The sequence below is a fragment of the Podarcis filfolensis genome (assembly GCF_964270895.1).
Source record: "Podarcis filfolensis genome assembly, chromosome: 14".
Classification (NCBI taxonomy): Eukaryota; Metazoa; Chordata; class Lepidosauria; order Squamata; family Lacertidae; genus Podarcis; species Podarcis filfolensis.
The window spans coordinates 25,799,853-25,814,529 of record NC_139616.1 but is presented as its reverse complement, the minus strand read 5'-3'; the positions used below and the strand labels follow the sequence as shown (position 1 = coordinate 25,814,529).

At 47.5% G+C, this 14,677-nt stretch overlaps 2 protein-coding genes across 2 annotated transcripts in view; one reads left to right on the top strand and one right to left on the bottom strand.

Annotated features, from left to right (window-relative positions):
- The window catches only part of MAP2K5 (mitogen-activated protein kinase kinase 5), a 933,658-nt gene that overhangs the window by 654,465 nt on the left and 264,516 nt on the right, over positions 1 to 14,677 (bottom strand). The gene's annotated exons all lie outside the window — the stretch shown is intronic.
- On the top strand, positions 272 to 13,957 carry CLN6 (CLN6 transmembrane ER protein). The gene is made up of 7 exons (XM_083586996.1): positions 272 to 629; positions 4,408 to 4,522; positions 5,887 to 5,985; positions 8,990 to 9,178; positions 9,272 to 9,327; positions 11,445 to 11,570; positions 12,224 to 13,957. The coding sequence occupies exons 1-7, from the start codon at positions 577 to 579 to the stop codon at positions 12,513 to 12,515; spliced, it is 930 nt and encodes a 309-aa protein (XP_083443122.1). The 5' UTR covers positions 272 to 576; the 3' UTR covers positions 12,516 to 13,957.

Genomic DNA, 14,677 nt, shown 5'->3' with positions numbered 1-14,677 from the left:
GAGTAATGAGATCCTTGTGGGAAAGTGGCTGGGCAGTTTCTGAATAACAAAATAATAACAGGATGACAAAAATGCTAGGATCCATAGGGACAGCTTGTGCTGTGATAAGGCCCGCTTTTTAAAGCGAATCTTAAAGTGGCATAAGAGTGCTTTTAAACGTCTGGCGTGGTTGTCACCGGTCTATCCAGCGATTGCCAAGGACTCCAACTCCCAACAGCCTCCTCGCACAGCTAATGCTGAGGGATGATGGGAGTTGGAGTCCGGCCACCCCTGGCGGGCAACGAGCAGACCTAGAGCATGTGCAGAGTTGCTTTCCGCCTCCTGGCGTTCCCGCGCCTCTCCCGTGCGTAAAGGCGCGCAGCCACTGCTGCTGGTGATGGCGGCGCCCGGGCGCTGCTGAGCCTCGGAAGAGGCGGGCCCGGCCCTGCCCCGGCCGCTTGGCCCCGCCTCGCCCCCTCCCCGCCCCCTTCCTCCTTTCCCGGGCGAGCATGGAGAGCCGCGGCGGAGAGGAAGGCTCCCGAGCTCGGGGGCGCCCGCAGGAGACGCGCTAGGCCAGGCAGCCCCAGCGCCCTCCCCATGTCGGGCGTGCGGAGGCGGCAGGCGGCCGCGGGGGTCTGGTCGTCGGGCAGGTGAGTCGCCCCTCGGGAAAGGGGAGATGCTCCCAACCCAGCACCCAGCAAGATCTCCCGCCCCTGGGTGCTGCCCCTTGGTCCAGCCGCTCAGGAGGCTGCTTGGGCTGCAGCGCAGCCCTCGGGCTTTGCAAGCGTGGGGAGACGTTGGTCTCTGCCCCGAAGGCGCTGCAGCGCTTCTCTGTTGCGCCGGGCAGAGATTGAGGAGGGCGCCTGGGGAAGCCGCCCGCGCAGGGGCAGGCAGGACAGAGAGAGTGGAGCCTCGCAGGCAGGAGGCCACTTGCTCCAAAGTGCGGCTAGAATCAGGGCCTTTTGATCAGGGACCCTCCCCACTTTTGCACAATATCCTATCATTGCTTGTGGTTTAGACGGTGTTTCGCAACGCCAACTTCTTTGCATGGAATCGGTTTAGGCGCGGGCGGATTTCCCCCGCCCATCCCACATTTTGCAAGGCTGGTTCTTATCTGTGGTGAAATCCTTACAGTACTTTGGAAAAAAAGGATTTCCCTGAGCAGGCAGGTCTAGTCCTCTCGCGGCGGAATATATCGTGCAAGGCATGACAGTAGCAGGAATTAATGAGAGGCCTCTCTTATAAGCCCCGAGGATCAACGACTTTCCTCGCTGATTTTTTTTATTTTTTTTTTTAATACTGGATGGATTTAATCCGTGTTCTGAGACAGAATCTCATGCTTTTCCTAGAATAAATTTCTGCGACCCACTTGCCACGCTGTAGCAGAGTTTCTAAACGGAAACATTTTTGTTTTGGTGCTGATGTATATTTTAACTTTGTTTTATTATGAAAATTTGTGGTTGCTTAATTTGTTTGTGAACCGCCTTGGTAATTCCTATTCGGAATGAAAGCTGATGCATAAATTCCTTGAATTGACTAATAAATTGGTATGCATTTTTGAAAGCCTTCCACCAACACCAGCACCCTGAAAAAGTCTTTATTTCCAGTCTGATGGAAGAAACTGCATCATATCACATTTTTAAAAAACCAGCTGAAGTTCTGTAGAAGACTTCAGTCCTCTGAGGGTAGTATCTGGGACCTTCTCTGTGGAGTTCAAATTTAAACTAGATCCAGCTCTAGAATTCCAGAACCATCCCAAATACTTAGTTAATGAATCTGTTAAGTGTCACTCTCTCACTTGTTATATTTTAATTTAATTCTTCATTCTAGACAATTTGTGTACTGCTTAATTACAATTTTATCCGAGTGCATCTATCTGTGTCTAAATAAATGACAAGAAGGCTTTTATGGGCAAAGGGGCTACTTCAAAGCAGCCTTCCCCAACCTAGTTTAAGTGGCCCCCAGCAACATTTTTGGGCTTCCATCAGGCCCAGCCAGCACAGCTTTATTGTAGTCCAAAACATCTGGAGGGCAGCAGTTTGGGAAAGGTTGCATCTAAGCCCAGAAAGCCCCTCTCTTTTGTCTCCCCATAAAACATGCATTAAAGCTGACTTTCCACAGTAGGAGGCAGCAGTGCTTCTGAATAAAATCAGTTGGGAACCACGGGAGCGAAGAGGGCTTTTATGCTGGGGTCCTGCTTGTGGGCTTCCAACAGGCACTGTGAGAATAGGATGCTGGACTAAATGGGCCACTGGCCTGATCCATCAGGGCTCTTATATGATGAGCTTCTTGAGTTAGAGACAAGAGACCTCTGATGGGGAGGGACAGCCATCTCAAGAGACATGAGTTTTGTGGCACTTTAAAGATAGAGGATGTTATGTACTGAGTTGAATAGGATCCAAATGCAGCAGTCTGATTGGTCCGCAGGAGCCACCCAATCCAGCTCCAGGTGGAAGTGAATCCGCAACCTGATTGGCCTACAGGAGAATCCAGGAATTAGCCAATCACGTGCGACCCATTGTGTAAATAATGTATATAAAGCAGATATTTCTGGGGAACTTCCATTTCCTCACTACTATGAGCTGAATAAAGAGCATGAAATCCACACTCGACTCCGAGTATATTTCAGAGGATGTCTCTCAGTGGCTGCTAACCCTGATCCTCCACCATCAGAGGTAGTGATGCTTCTGAATACCAGTTGCTGCCAACTGCAGGAGGGGAAAGTGCTCTTGTGCTCAGGTCCTGCTGGCAAACCTCCCACAGGCATCTTTTTGGCCCCTGAACAGGATGCTGGATGGGGCCCCTGTTGCAAGGCCCTTCTGACATTCTCAGTGTAGCCAAAGGCATTTGTTGACGAGAGCCCACTAAATGCTCTGAATTCTTTGTCAGAGAAGAGCTGGTTTTATCCAGTAAACCTGGACATTGGGGTTAACTGGCAGAAATGGGGAGAACTTGAGTTAACCAAAGGTGGTCCAGCAAGTGACCAATTCCACTCTTGGTTGGCCAAGGTATAAACTTTTCCCCACCCACCACCCCAGTATTTTGACATAGCCCTACTGCAACTTTCACCAACATGCCTCCCTCCAGAAGTTTCTGAATCTAGCTTCCATCAGGCCCACATCAAGGCCAGTGGGATGATGGGGGTTGTAGTCCAAAACATCTGGAGGGTGCCAACTTGGGGAAGGTTGCTCTGTTGCATTGAGTACCACAGATTAACCCTGCGTGGTTGTGAAAACTTCCTTTTGTTTGCAGTTGTGTTTGTAAGTTGCGCGTAACATTATTACTATTTAATGTATTTATAACCCACCTTTCTCCCAAGCTGGGTTCCAAGGCAGCTTCCAACATTTAAAAACATTGTAAAATGCAAAATTATTTTAAAAAACCTACCTAAAAAAAAGATCATTAAAATATATCAAAACACGTTTTAGAACCAGCAGTTCAAGTACAATTTGCCCAGTGATCAGCGTCGCCTGCTCCTCAGTTTCCAAAGTCAGTCTGAACAGGAAGGTGGAAGGATGACAAAGGCTGGCAGAAGGATAACAAAGAAGGAACCAGTCTGACCTCTCTTGGGAGGGAATTCTGCAATATGGGGACATCCACAGAAAAGGCACCCTCTCATGTGACCACCAACCTTGCCTCTGATGGTGATGGGACTGAGAGAAGGTGCTTATCTTAGCACCCAGGCAGATTCATGTAGGGAGGTACGAGATTTCAGGTAGCCTGGGCCCAAGTCATATAGGGCTTTATAGCTTCTAACAAGTACCGTATTTTTCGCCCCATAGGACGCACCGGCCCATAGGATGCACCAAGTTTTTTTGGGGGGGGAAATAAAGAGAAAAAAAAAATTTCCCCCCCAGGCGCTTGTGGGGCCGGCAGCGGGGAGACGCACTGTGCCTCCCCGCTGTCCCTGGAGCTTGCGGGGCTGGCGGCGGGGAGAAGCGCTCTTCTCCCCGCCGCCCGCCTGCAGACCAGGTCCAGGGACAGCGGGAAGACGCGCTGCACCTCCCAGCTGTCCCCAGAGCTTGCGGGGCTGGCGGCGGGGAGAAGCACGCGTCTCCCCACCGTCAGCCTCCAAACCAGCGTTCCGCCTCCCCGCTGTCCCCCGACCTTGTGGGGCTGGCGCTGCGGCTCTCCTGAAGCCTGGAGAGCGAGAGGGGTCGGTGCACACCAACCCCTCTCGCTCTCCAGGCTTCAGCGAAAGCCTGCATTCGCCCCATAGGACGCACACACATTTCCCCTTCATTTTTGGAGGGGAAAAAGTGCATCCTATAGGGCGAAAAATACAGTACTTGTGCCCAGAAAGTTCTTTTCACAGTGGAGTAACCTGTTTCCTGTCACTGGTTTGAGTCAGCATTCTGGGCCAGCTGAAGCTTCCAAACACTTTTTAAAGCTCTTTCTTTACTATTGAATAATTGTTCTCCTTGGCAGGCATGGAGTGGCTCAAGAGGAAGACGCCTGCAGAAATCCCCGGTTTCATTTCGATTTGTGGTTTTATTTCACCCTGCAGAACTGGGTACTGGATTTTGGGCGCCCCATTGCCATGGTGAGTGCTGCTGCATTTTCATTGCCATCTGGTGGCTGTTAAAAATGTGGGTTCCGGGCAGAAAGAGGTTGGTCACTCTATGTGACGGGGGGGGGGGCGTTTTAAAAATTTCAGTCGCACAACCAGGAATTGTGAGTTCCTCACATGTCAGAAGATTTAGGACAGACAACAGAAAGTACACAGTGCCTTAGTTAAACTCTGGAATTCCATGTGATGCAGTGATGGACCCCAACTTAGCTGGCTTTAAAAGGAAATTAGGCAAATTCAGGGAGGGTAAGGTTACCCATGGCTAGTAGCCATGATAGCTGTGCTCAGTTTCAAAGGCAGCATGCCTCTGAATGCCAATTTCTGGGAATCACAGGTTGGGAGAGTGTTGTTGCAGCCAGGGACCTGCTTTGGGGCTTCCCTTTGAGGCATCTGTGAGAACAGCTGGATGAGATGGGCCACGCGCTTGATCCAGCTGCAGGGCTCTTCTTCCATCCATAAATTCCTGGGACAGCATTACCCAGGCAGCCTTTTATTTGGAAGACAGAACGCTAGAGATTTTGAAATGCATGCTTTATTTACAAGTAGACTATACATGAAGGTAAGCTGTGTGTGCTCCTGTTAAGCAGCAGATCTGATATCCCTTGAGAGGGAGAAGCCTCTCAAGGTGCCTTCAGTGCAGTGTCTCTGCCTGTTCCCAATATGAATATAAGAAGAGGCCTGTTGGATCAGGCCAATGGCCCATCTAGTCCAGCATCTTGTTCTCACAGTAACCCAAGCACAAAGCACTCCCCCCCTTCATTACATGGGCACAAACTTCCGAAAAAGCTCTGTTAGCTGGCAGGAATGCAGAGGGCAATTGTAAGGGGTGGGGGTGTTCATCCTTCCTTGTGCCTGGAAATCCTCCCCCACTGCCCCTGCCCTTATGGGGCAACATGGGGTTAGGAACTGCTATTTTCTTGATTGTGGGTAGAGTCTCAGGCTTGGACCTGGGAGAACAGGGTTCAAATTCCCACTTGGCCATGAAGCTCACTGGATGACCTTGGGCCAGTCACTGTCTCTCAGCCTAACCTACCTCATAGGGTTGTTGTGGGGATAAAATGGGAAGGGAACCAAGTAGACCACCTTGATCTCCTGGGGGGGGGGGGGGAAGCAGGATGTAAATGCAATGAATGAATGAATATGGTGGTCTCTTTTTCATTTACTGCAATCTCTGCTGCGCTTGGGTTTTGCTGCACAAAAGCAGGAAGGAAATGGCTTTTGTGGCCAGCCTTGACAAAAAGACCATAAAATAATATAAAACTAAAAAAGATATCCACTGCTCATTGTGGGCTGCCAGTGATGAAACTCGTCCCTTCTTCCGTTTTCCATTCTTTCAGATCGTGCTTCCGTTGGAATGGTTTCCCCTGAACAAGCCAAGTGCTGGAGATTATTTTCACATGGCTTACAATGTCATAACACCCTTTATTCTTCTGAAGGTAAATTTTTGAGCTGTGTTCTCTCATTTCTGCTGAGATCTGTTTGTGTGTTTTGGAAGGCTGAATAGCGGGGATAATGATCAGAGTGGAAAGTGAATTCTCTGAAACGATGGTGCTCAGAAGTAGTGCTGTGCCAAAATTTTTATCATGTTCACTTATTCATGCCACCAGTTAATGAGAAAATAAATTGCACCAGAGGAGAGAAAATTTCAGTGAAATTCTCATGGGTGGCATGCAGGGTTTCTGTTGTGCTCACCTTACTCTTGAGATTGTTCATGAGAGTCTGTTCTTTCATTCTGCAAATCATCTTGCCAGTGGTCTACTTCACAGCTTTCTTAGGTGACTGCTCTCTGCATAAAAGTTCTGGGGAAAACATCATAAAGTACCATACGTTTCTCTCTATAACACACAGATTTTTTCTCCTAAAAAGTAAGGGGAAATGTCTGTGCGTGTTATTGAGCGAATGTGGGGTCCCTGGAGCTGACCCTCCCAGAAGGGAGTTCTGTGAGGGAGGAAGCTGTTGCTTTCCTGCATTCTGCCTCAGGGTCTTACTGCCCACCTGCTTCTGTTTCGGTTGCTCAAACGGAACAAAGAGCAGGCGAATCCCCTCCCCTCCAGGCAACCCCTTCCCTCCAGGCAAGCAGAGGGGAAAGGAAAGGATCTCCGTGCTCTGGTGCTGCGTCCAGGGAAGCATTTTAGGGAAAACATGCAGGTGGGAGAGAGGGGGGGCTGGCTTGGGTGTGGGGGGGACTTTTGCCTTCCTTCCTTTCCTCCCTCCCATTAAATCCCTCCCCTGCATTCTTAGCCAGCTGCTTTTCCGCACACCCCTCTCGTGCTCCTTGTCCCTTCTGTGTTTTTCCTTCCCTCCCCACTTAAAACGTGGTTACAAAGCATGGATCCACATGGATCCTCAGGATCTTTGCATTGGGTCACCCCAGATTCACCATCAGATCACATAGCATGTCCATGGCTACAGCCTGCACGAAACAAATCACGCACCCACTGTTGCCTGGGGCTGCAGTGGTGCAAAAACGTGGTTACAAAGCATGGATCCACATGGATCCTCAGGATCTTTGCATTGGGTCACCCCAAATTCACCATCAGATCACATAGCATGTCCATGGCTACAGCCTGCACCAAAAAAATCACGCACCCACTGTTGCCTGGGGCTGCAATGGTGCAAAAACGTGGTTACAAAGCACAGATCCACAGGGATTCTCAGGATTTTTGCATTGGGCTACCCCAAACTCACCATCAGATCACATGTCTGTGGCCACAGCATGAGGCACAAAAATGATACATCCACTGTTTCATTCAGAATTTTTTTCCCCTTGTTTTCCTCCCCTAAAAACGATGTGCGTGTTATGGTCAGGTGCGTGTTATAGAGCGAAAAATACGGTAACTCCTCCTGTGTAGCTTTTTCAGATCAGGAGGCTGCAGAAACATTTACTGGAGAGAGAAACACAAATGCCACCTCTCAATGGCATAGTAAGCTCAAATCCCCACACCTGTTGAAATTCTAAAGTGCCGTGTTAATGAGGTAGAACTATGGAAGACTCTTGTGGCTAAGGAAGAAAACTTTTACGAAATCGGAGGACAGATTTTGGCACAGTGCTTCTCGGAACACACACTGATACAGTCAAATATCACTGTTAACATGGTAGAGTTTCGTGACTGTGATGGGTGTCTTGCATTTCGCATCATCAGTTTAAAAAATGACAATAGCTCTCCAAGAAGCATGTTACTAATGACAAATGCCAAGCTTGGAGTTGGCATCTCAGAGCCCAGCAAAGTAAACTCAGCCATGGTAGCATTCACCAATGACAACCTTCCCCAAGCTTTTGATGTTGTTAGGCTCTGACTACCATAATCCCTAACCATTGACCATGGTGGCCAGATCTTCTGGGTTTTGGGGGTTCAGAGCATCTGGAAGGCACCTGCTTTGGGAAAGCTGGTCCATGAAATATTAGACGGCATAACTGCAAATGCTTGCTATAAGTAAAGCAGCTTTTCTCTGGCAGAAAACTGGGGCTAAGCTATTAATAATACTTAGCATTTTTCTAGCAGTTTTTTTTTTTTAGTGATCGCATATGTGATCTTGCTGTAATCCCTACAGCAGCTATGCGATGCAGCCCAAATGATTCAGCAAAATAAGCTGTCGGAGCAACCTGCTTTTGAGTGTCTGTTCTCAGAGATAAAACATTCAGATAACAATTGTGTCAGAATAACCATATACAAAGGGTTTTGTTGACATGCAAGCAGGTGGGTGACAATTGCTTGTGAGCTGAATAGATGCCCATTTAAGTTTATATAGGATGTGTGGGTGGGTGGGTGTGGGTGTGGGTATAAACACATTCAGGTCTTTGGAACAAGTGAGGATGTCTTCTGCAGTAGTTAGGTCAGTGTGAATGTTTAGGTTTCTGAACCATAGGAACTAGAATTACTCTCTTTCCTTGGCTTCAACTCTAACATAAGTTAATTTGGGACCAGTCTTATCGTTTTATTCTGCCTTATATGACTTAATGGCCGACATTGCCTTTTAAATTTGATATGAAATTGCATTTCAAGAGCTTTGCAGATTCGGGTGGGGGTGGAATCAGCCACTGGTTGTGGGGCACAGGAACACTCTCAAATAGTGCTGTGGAGGCAATGGAATTGGCCGCTTCTGCTGAGTGGTGATTTTGATCCTTCAGGCTAATGCATAACAATCAATTGATTTGACGTGGAAAGGGTGGTTGGATTAGTTGCAGGTCAGTGGAGGCTGCAGTTCTGCTCTTTAATTTTTATTTTTAAAAATAGTCCTTTCCTTTAGGAAACAAATGAAATTAAAAACAAATGAAATTGAAAAAGTCATTGGAACCCAAGAACTGTGAGTCCTGTCTACAGGATGTTTCCAGCTCTTGCCTGAGGAAGAGGTGTGTGTGTGTGTGTGTGTGTGTGTGTGTGTAGGTGTAGGGCAGGGTCTGATTGTCTCCATGTTCTTGAGAGGAGTTTCCCATTGCAGCTCATTGAAAGGTCCCCCAAGACTCTCCCACGGTCCATGGTGTACATCTGCATCATCACCTTCGTCATGGGAGCCAGCATCCACCTGGTGGGGGACTCCGTCAACCACCGGCTGATCTTCAGTGGCTACCAGCTCCACTTGTCCGTCCGGGAGAACCCCATCATCAAAAACCTCAAGCCGGAGACACTGGTAACGGGAGGTTTTGGTGCTTCCTGCCTGTTTTGTTTCTGCTGCTGGCTGGGAAACTTGCATTGGCTTAACTCTCATTTCCTTCCTTTCCAGATTGATTCATTTGAACTGCTGTATTATTATGATGAATATCTGGGCCATTCAATGTGGTAAGTAAACTGCAGGGCGTTTCCCACGTATCAGGTTGGGGTATTGTGTTGGTGTTCCTCGCTCCCCCCCCCCCACTTTTCTTGGAGGATAAAATGCCACTCAATAATAATTCCTATTTTATTTCATAAAATCTATACACCATTTAATTGTTTAAAAAAAACTTTAAAAAAAGCTTACAAAGAAAATAAAACAATAATATCATCAGTAAAAACAACTCTTTAAAACATTCAAGGGATAAAATCCGTAATAAACTAAAAACAGATCAAATCAATCACCAACATTTACATCTCTTGGTAGGCTTGTCTAAACAAAAATGTTTTTAGCAGGCGTCAAAGGGAGTACAGCAAAGGCATCTGTCTGGTGTCAAGTGGCAGGGAGTTCCAAAGTGCAGGTGCTGCCATACTAAAAGATCAAGTGCTTACAAATGTGGAACTGATATGATGTGGCACTTGTAACGGGGCCAGTTCCACCAATCGAAACAGCTGAGTGAGCATTTAAGGGGTAAGGCGATCTTGCAGGTGGTCCCAGGTTGTTAAGGGCTTTATATACTAATAGCAACACCTTGAACCTTGTATCTCTTTTGCAATTGGTTTCCAAAAACCATTTATGACAACTAAAATCTTGGCCTGGTTCCCTCGCCTCCACAACACGTTTTTAATTAAACTCTGTGCATCTCTTTTGACTTGATCACTTGTGGAGGTGCATTTTACAGATCTCTCTCTCCCACATTTTTTTTGGGGGGGATTTTCTCACCCTCTATTAACAGTAGCATAAGAAGTCTGTTTCTGGTTGTGTCCGCATTTTATTCTCAAACAGTCCTGACAGGAGGAAGGCGTGACTTTAGAAAGCACATACATAAATGATCTTCCACTGGGAAGTGGAGGGGGGAGCAGCAGTAAGGACCCAAAATGAAATGAGCATTCTGGATTTAACAGCGATAGGCAGCTTGAACGGATAACCTTTTCTTCTGTTGAGTGTGTTCCCTGGTAAAATTGGTGACATTTATCCCTGGCTAATATGCGGCAGAATTTGGCTCAGAGAGACTTGACGTCTTTGGTTCTGGTTATTGACCTGTGATGCTAGCCACTGCTCTGGGCTGCGGAAGGAGCAGTGAAATGTCCTTGATGCCTCTTAACTTCTGCATAAGTCCTGGAAGACGGCAGCTTGCATGAGAGGCCCCCTTGCGCTTTTCTCCTTAAGCCATTCCTCGCATCCAGTTCCACCCAGACTTCTCTCGCTGACCTCCCCAGAAGCTCTGTGTTATCTCCCAAATCAATTGTGCTTTCGTTCGTTCGTATGGCCATGGGTGGTTGCCAGCTGCGATTAGATAACAAACCGAGCATCTAAGCCAGCCCCTGCTTTTACTTGATTAAGAGCTAGGGTTAAAGTTAGTGGTTAGTTAGAACAGCCTCCCCCACCAACTGGGGATGACGGGAGTTGTAGTCCAAGACATCCGGAGGACAAATTCACAGAGGAGAGGGTATCATTGGCTACTGGCCACAATGGCTGTGTTCCGCCTCCACATTTGGAGGCAGCAATGCTTCTGAATGCCACTTGCTGGAAACCACAGGAGGCAAGAGGACTCTTTTTCTTAGGTCTTGCATGTAGGTTTCCCACTGGCCACTGTAAGAAGAGAATGCTGGACTAGATGAGCCACTGTCCTGAACCAGCCAGACTCTTCTTATAAGGGCACCACACTGGGCAAGGATTGCTTGCTTGCTTGCTTGCCTGCTTGCCTGCTTGCTTGCTTGCTTGCTTGCTTGCTTGCTTGCTTGCTTGCTTGCCTGCCTGCCTGCCTGCCTGCCTGCCTGCCTGCCTGCCTGCTTGCTTGCTTGCTTTATTTATGAATGAATGAATGAATGAATGAACGAACTTTCTGGCTCTCAGGGCTGTAAGGAGCAGCTTGAAACCATCTGCAGAGGACCTGGTCAGATCTCTGGGGAAAGGGACAGAGCACAGACCTTTACTACCACAATGCTCTTGTTCAGAGACTTCACCCAGTGTTCATGCTGTTACAGCTGAAGCAAAGAACCCCTCTTTTCTGCATTAAATCTGGGGAGGTGCCTGTTGACAGTGTCTGCTGATGGCTCCGTTGCAATTGTGTTCCCTCTCGCAGGTACATCCCTTTCTTCCTTATCCTGTGCATCTATTTTTCCGGCTGCTTCATCCCCATTAAAGAAGAGCAGCAGAGGATACCTGTGGCTGCTTTACTCCTCATTGGGCCGAGCAGCCTCTATTACTGGTAAGTGAGCCAGGTGTGGCTTTGGAGAGGAGGAGGAGGGGGAAGTCACAATTAGATGCTACACAGCTACATGAGGCCACGGATGCATCATCGGGGGAGGGGGCGGCTACTGTTCAAAGGCTACTGCAAATATCCTGAATCTTAACCAAGATCCCCTAGTTGGGGATCAGGGGATGGGCAGCCAGTTTTGTTGAATTAATTAAGCTAGATAGCTTTATTTGCTTTTTAAAAAAATAATAATTGTGCAATTAATTACCGTTTTGAATTTCATTGTGTTCTTATCTTCCTTAGAAGGGTCATGCAAACCGCTATTCTGAATCGTGCTTTTTATAGGGTAGGGGGCCCACTAGGGATGAGTTTATGGAACCAAGGGGACAGTGGCCCGAAAAAGTTTGGGAAACACTGGTCTAGATCATTTCAGTAGTTATCACAACAATTGTTTGCAACCTGCCTTGATTCAGATTTCGTACAGCAAGGCAGGGCACAAACATCAGAAATAAACTGTGTGCTGGGAAGCCAACCTGGGAGACCTCTTACCTGAGAGGCATCTTCTTCTAGTGCTGAATGTCGTCGCCTTCCCCATCTGCCTGCTTTCTCTTCCCTGCTGTATGAAAAAGCTCTCTGACCCCCGTCCCTTTCCCCCCTGCTTGCAGGTACCTTGTCACGGAAGGGCAGATCTTCATCCTCTTCATCTTCACCTTCTTTGCTCTGATGGCTCTGGTGATGCACCAGAAGCGGAAAGGCTTGCTCATGGACAGCAACGGACGCTTCCTTTTCTACTCCTTCATCATCACACTGGTATTGATCGCCCTGTGGGTCGGCTGGCTCTGGAACGACAAGATCCTCAGGAAGAAATACCCCGGTGTCATCTACATTCCAGAACCATGGGCTTTTTACACCTTGCATATGAGTAACCTGCACTCTGCAAAGGGGGAGAGCATTTAACTTTGATTCTTTGGTTGGGGGGGGCAGCGGAGAGAGAGAATTTGAAAATGCAACCCTTGGCCCCAGTCTGCTCTGTTGCAAGCACCATTGAAGAGGGCATGATGTGTGCAGTGGATCAGGCCCACAGTACAGAGCAAGAGAAGTTCCTTTCTCCCCCCCCCAAAAAAATAATAATTCAATGGCTAATCCTAACGTAGCTCAGATAAAGTGCTGCATTGTGGTCCTATGCAGGTTTACATGGAAACAAGCTCCACTGAGTTCATTGGGGCCTACTCGCAAATAAAGCCAGGCCTACTCAGAAATAAATGCTGTTGAATTCAGTGAGGCTTCATGCCCACGTAAATTGTGTTAGGGTTGCAGCCTATGTCTGTTTAGGATCACAGCCTTAGTCCATAATAAGGGCATGTGTGGGTTGTACAGAGAATTATTTACACCCATTGGGACCCACCATTGAACCTGAAATATTTGTCTGCTTGAGCTCTAGGTTTCTTCATCCTTCTGGTTCCTATGGCTGATAAGGTAACCTTGTAAACACATCAGCAGAGTCTGTGAGGATCTCAGAAACCAGAGAGGATCATCTCCAGCAGGCCTCCCATGGTCAGGGCAGGTTCAGCGCTATGCATATCCACTTGTTCCCTGTTTTCCTTCCTGTGTCCTGCAGAATAAACTATGCAAAAGAGAAGTGAATCTCCTTCCGTACAGTCTAGCTTAGTTCTCGCTGCCTTTTTCTTAAAGCCCAGGGTTGGGAGAGGCCCACCAATGTCTGCTTTTGGTTTTGAGAGCAACTACTGCTGAAAATGTCAGTGGGAGTTGCTTTTTTTGTTTTTGTTTTCTTTATCTTAATGGATTTTGAAATGCCCTCTGATCATTTTGCAAGAGGAAGAATACTGTTGATCCCACTGGGGACCCCACTTCTTAAATCACTCCATAGAGCCCTGCTGGGCTCACCATCTGAAGCAGCTGGAGGGCACCAGGTTGGGGAAGGCTGTAGAAGAGGCAGGTGTGTGCACGCGCACACACAGCCATGTTCAGAACCTGATCCTAAAGCAGAACCTCAAGAATGGCCACTGAGGTATACTGCACAGCTCTGATCACGCTCTGATCAGGAAGGCTAAATTTCTGCCACTTGTCGAAATGGATGTTTCCTCCTTGCCGCATGCCCTCTTAGTTCCACTGTCTGTTGTCCTCTCTATGCTTTTCCTCCCCTTTGATACTCAGGTAGAAATTTTTTAATTCTAAGGGAGGTGCACGGTTATTTCTTCAAAACTTTTTAAGGACTTGTTGAGTAGAACTTTCCTTTGTAACCTCAAATTCCTGGGCCGAACCTTCATTGACTGTTCGCCTTCCATGACTTTGCCTTGTGTACATTTATCCTGAGTGTGATCCAAACTAAATGGATGTAAAAGAGTTTGTTGGCAGAGAAATAAAAGTTTGCTAAAGTCCTTGTGGGCTGAGATTTTATTTAAAAAAAACAAAAAACATTTGTTAATACAGACCAAGACACATATAAGTAACACTGTGAAATGCCTTTTTAAAAGCGTTTTGAGAAATATATTGAATTTGCCATAAGCTCACCATCGCCAACTAGTGTCACATTTGTATAATGCACTTAAAACATATTTGCAGCTATATAGCTGAGTCCCAAGTCTCCATTTCCTGAACCTGGCCTGATAGCTAACTGGCAGCCAGTGCAGGTCTTTCAGCTGCGGCATTATACAAGTGTTAAATAGCACTGAGTGCAGGATGGTGCCCTGTGGCACCCAACGGCATAGGTGTCAGAGGGTCAAGAAATAATCAACCCTGAGATAGAAGTGGAACCACTGCAATACAGTGTCCATCTCACAGAACCTATTCAGGAGGATACCATGGCCAATGGTACCAAAAGCTGCTGAGAGTACAACAAAGAATGGCGGGGTCTCATTCCCCCTGTCCTCTCAATAAAAGTCATCCTTAAGGCAATCAAGCCTAATTCAATCCTATAAAAGTCCCAGGCCTGAACCCTAATTGGAATGGGTCAATCTGATCAGTTTCATCCATGAGTACTTCCTTCCGTGTGGGGTTGGGTGCCACAACCTTCTCAATCCCCTTTCTCCCAAAAGGGAGTACTGTATTTGCAACCAAGCACTAGGGGTCCAGGGACATTCTCAGGAGTGGTCATATTT

What these genes read in the sequence shown, in the direction of transcription:
- CLN6 (XM_083586996.1), top strand. Translation starts at nt 577, where the DNA reads ATGTCGGGCGTGCGGAGGCGGCAGGCGGCCGCGGGGGTCTGGTCGTCG. An exon ending in CACCCTTTATTCTTCTGAAG is followed by an intron (nt 5,986 to 8,989) that starts GTAAATTTTTGA and finishes TTCCCATTGCAG; the next exon opens with CTCATTGAAAGGTCCCCCAA. An exon ending in ACCTCAAGCCGGAGACACTG is followed by an intron (nt 9,179 to 9,271) that starts GTAACGGGAGGT and finishes CTTCCTTTCCAG; the next exon opens with ATTGATTCATTTGAACTGCT.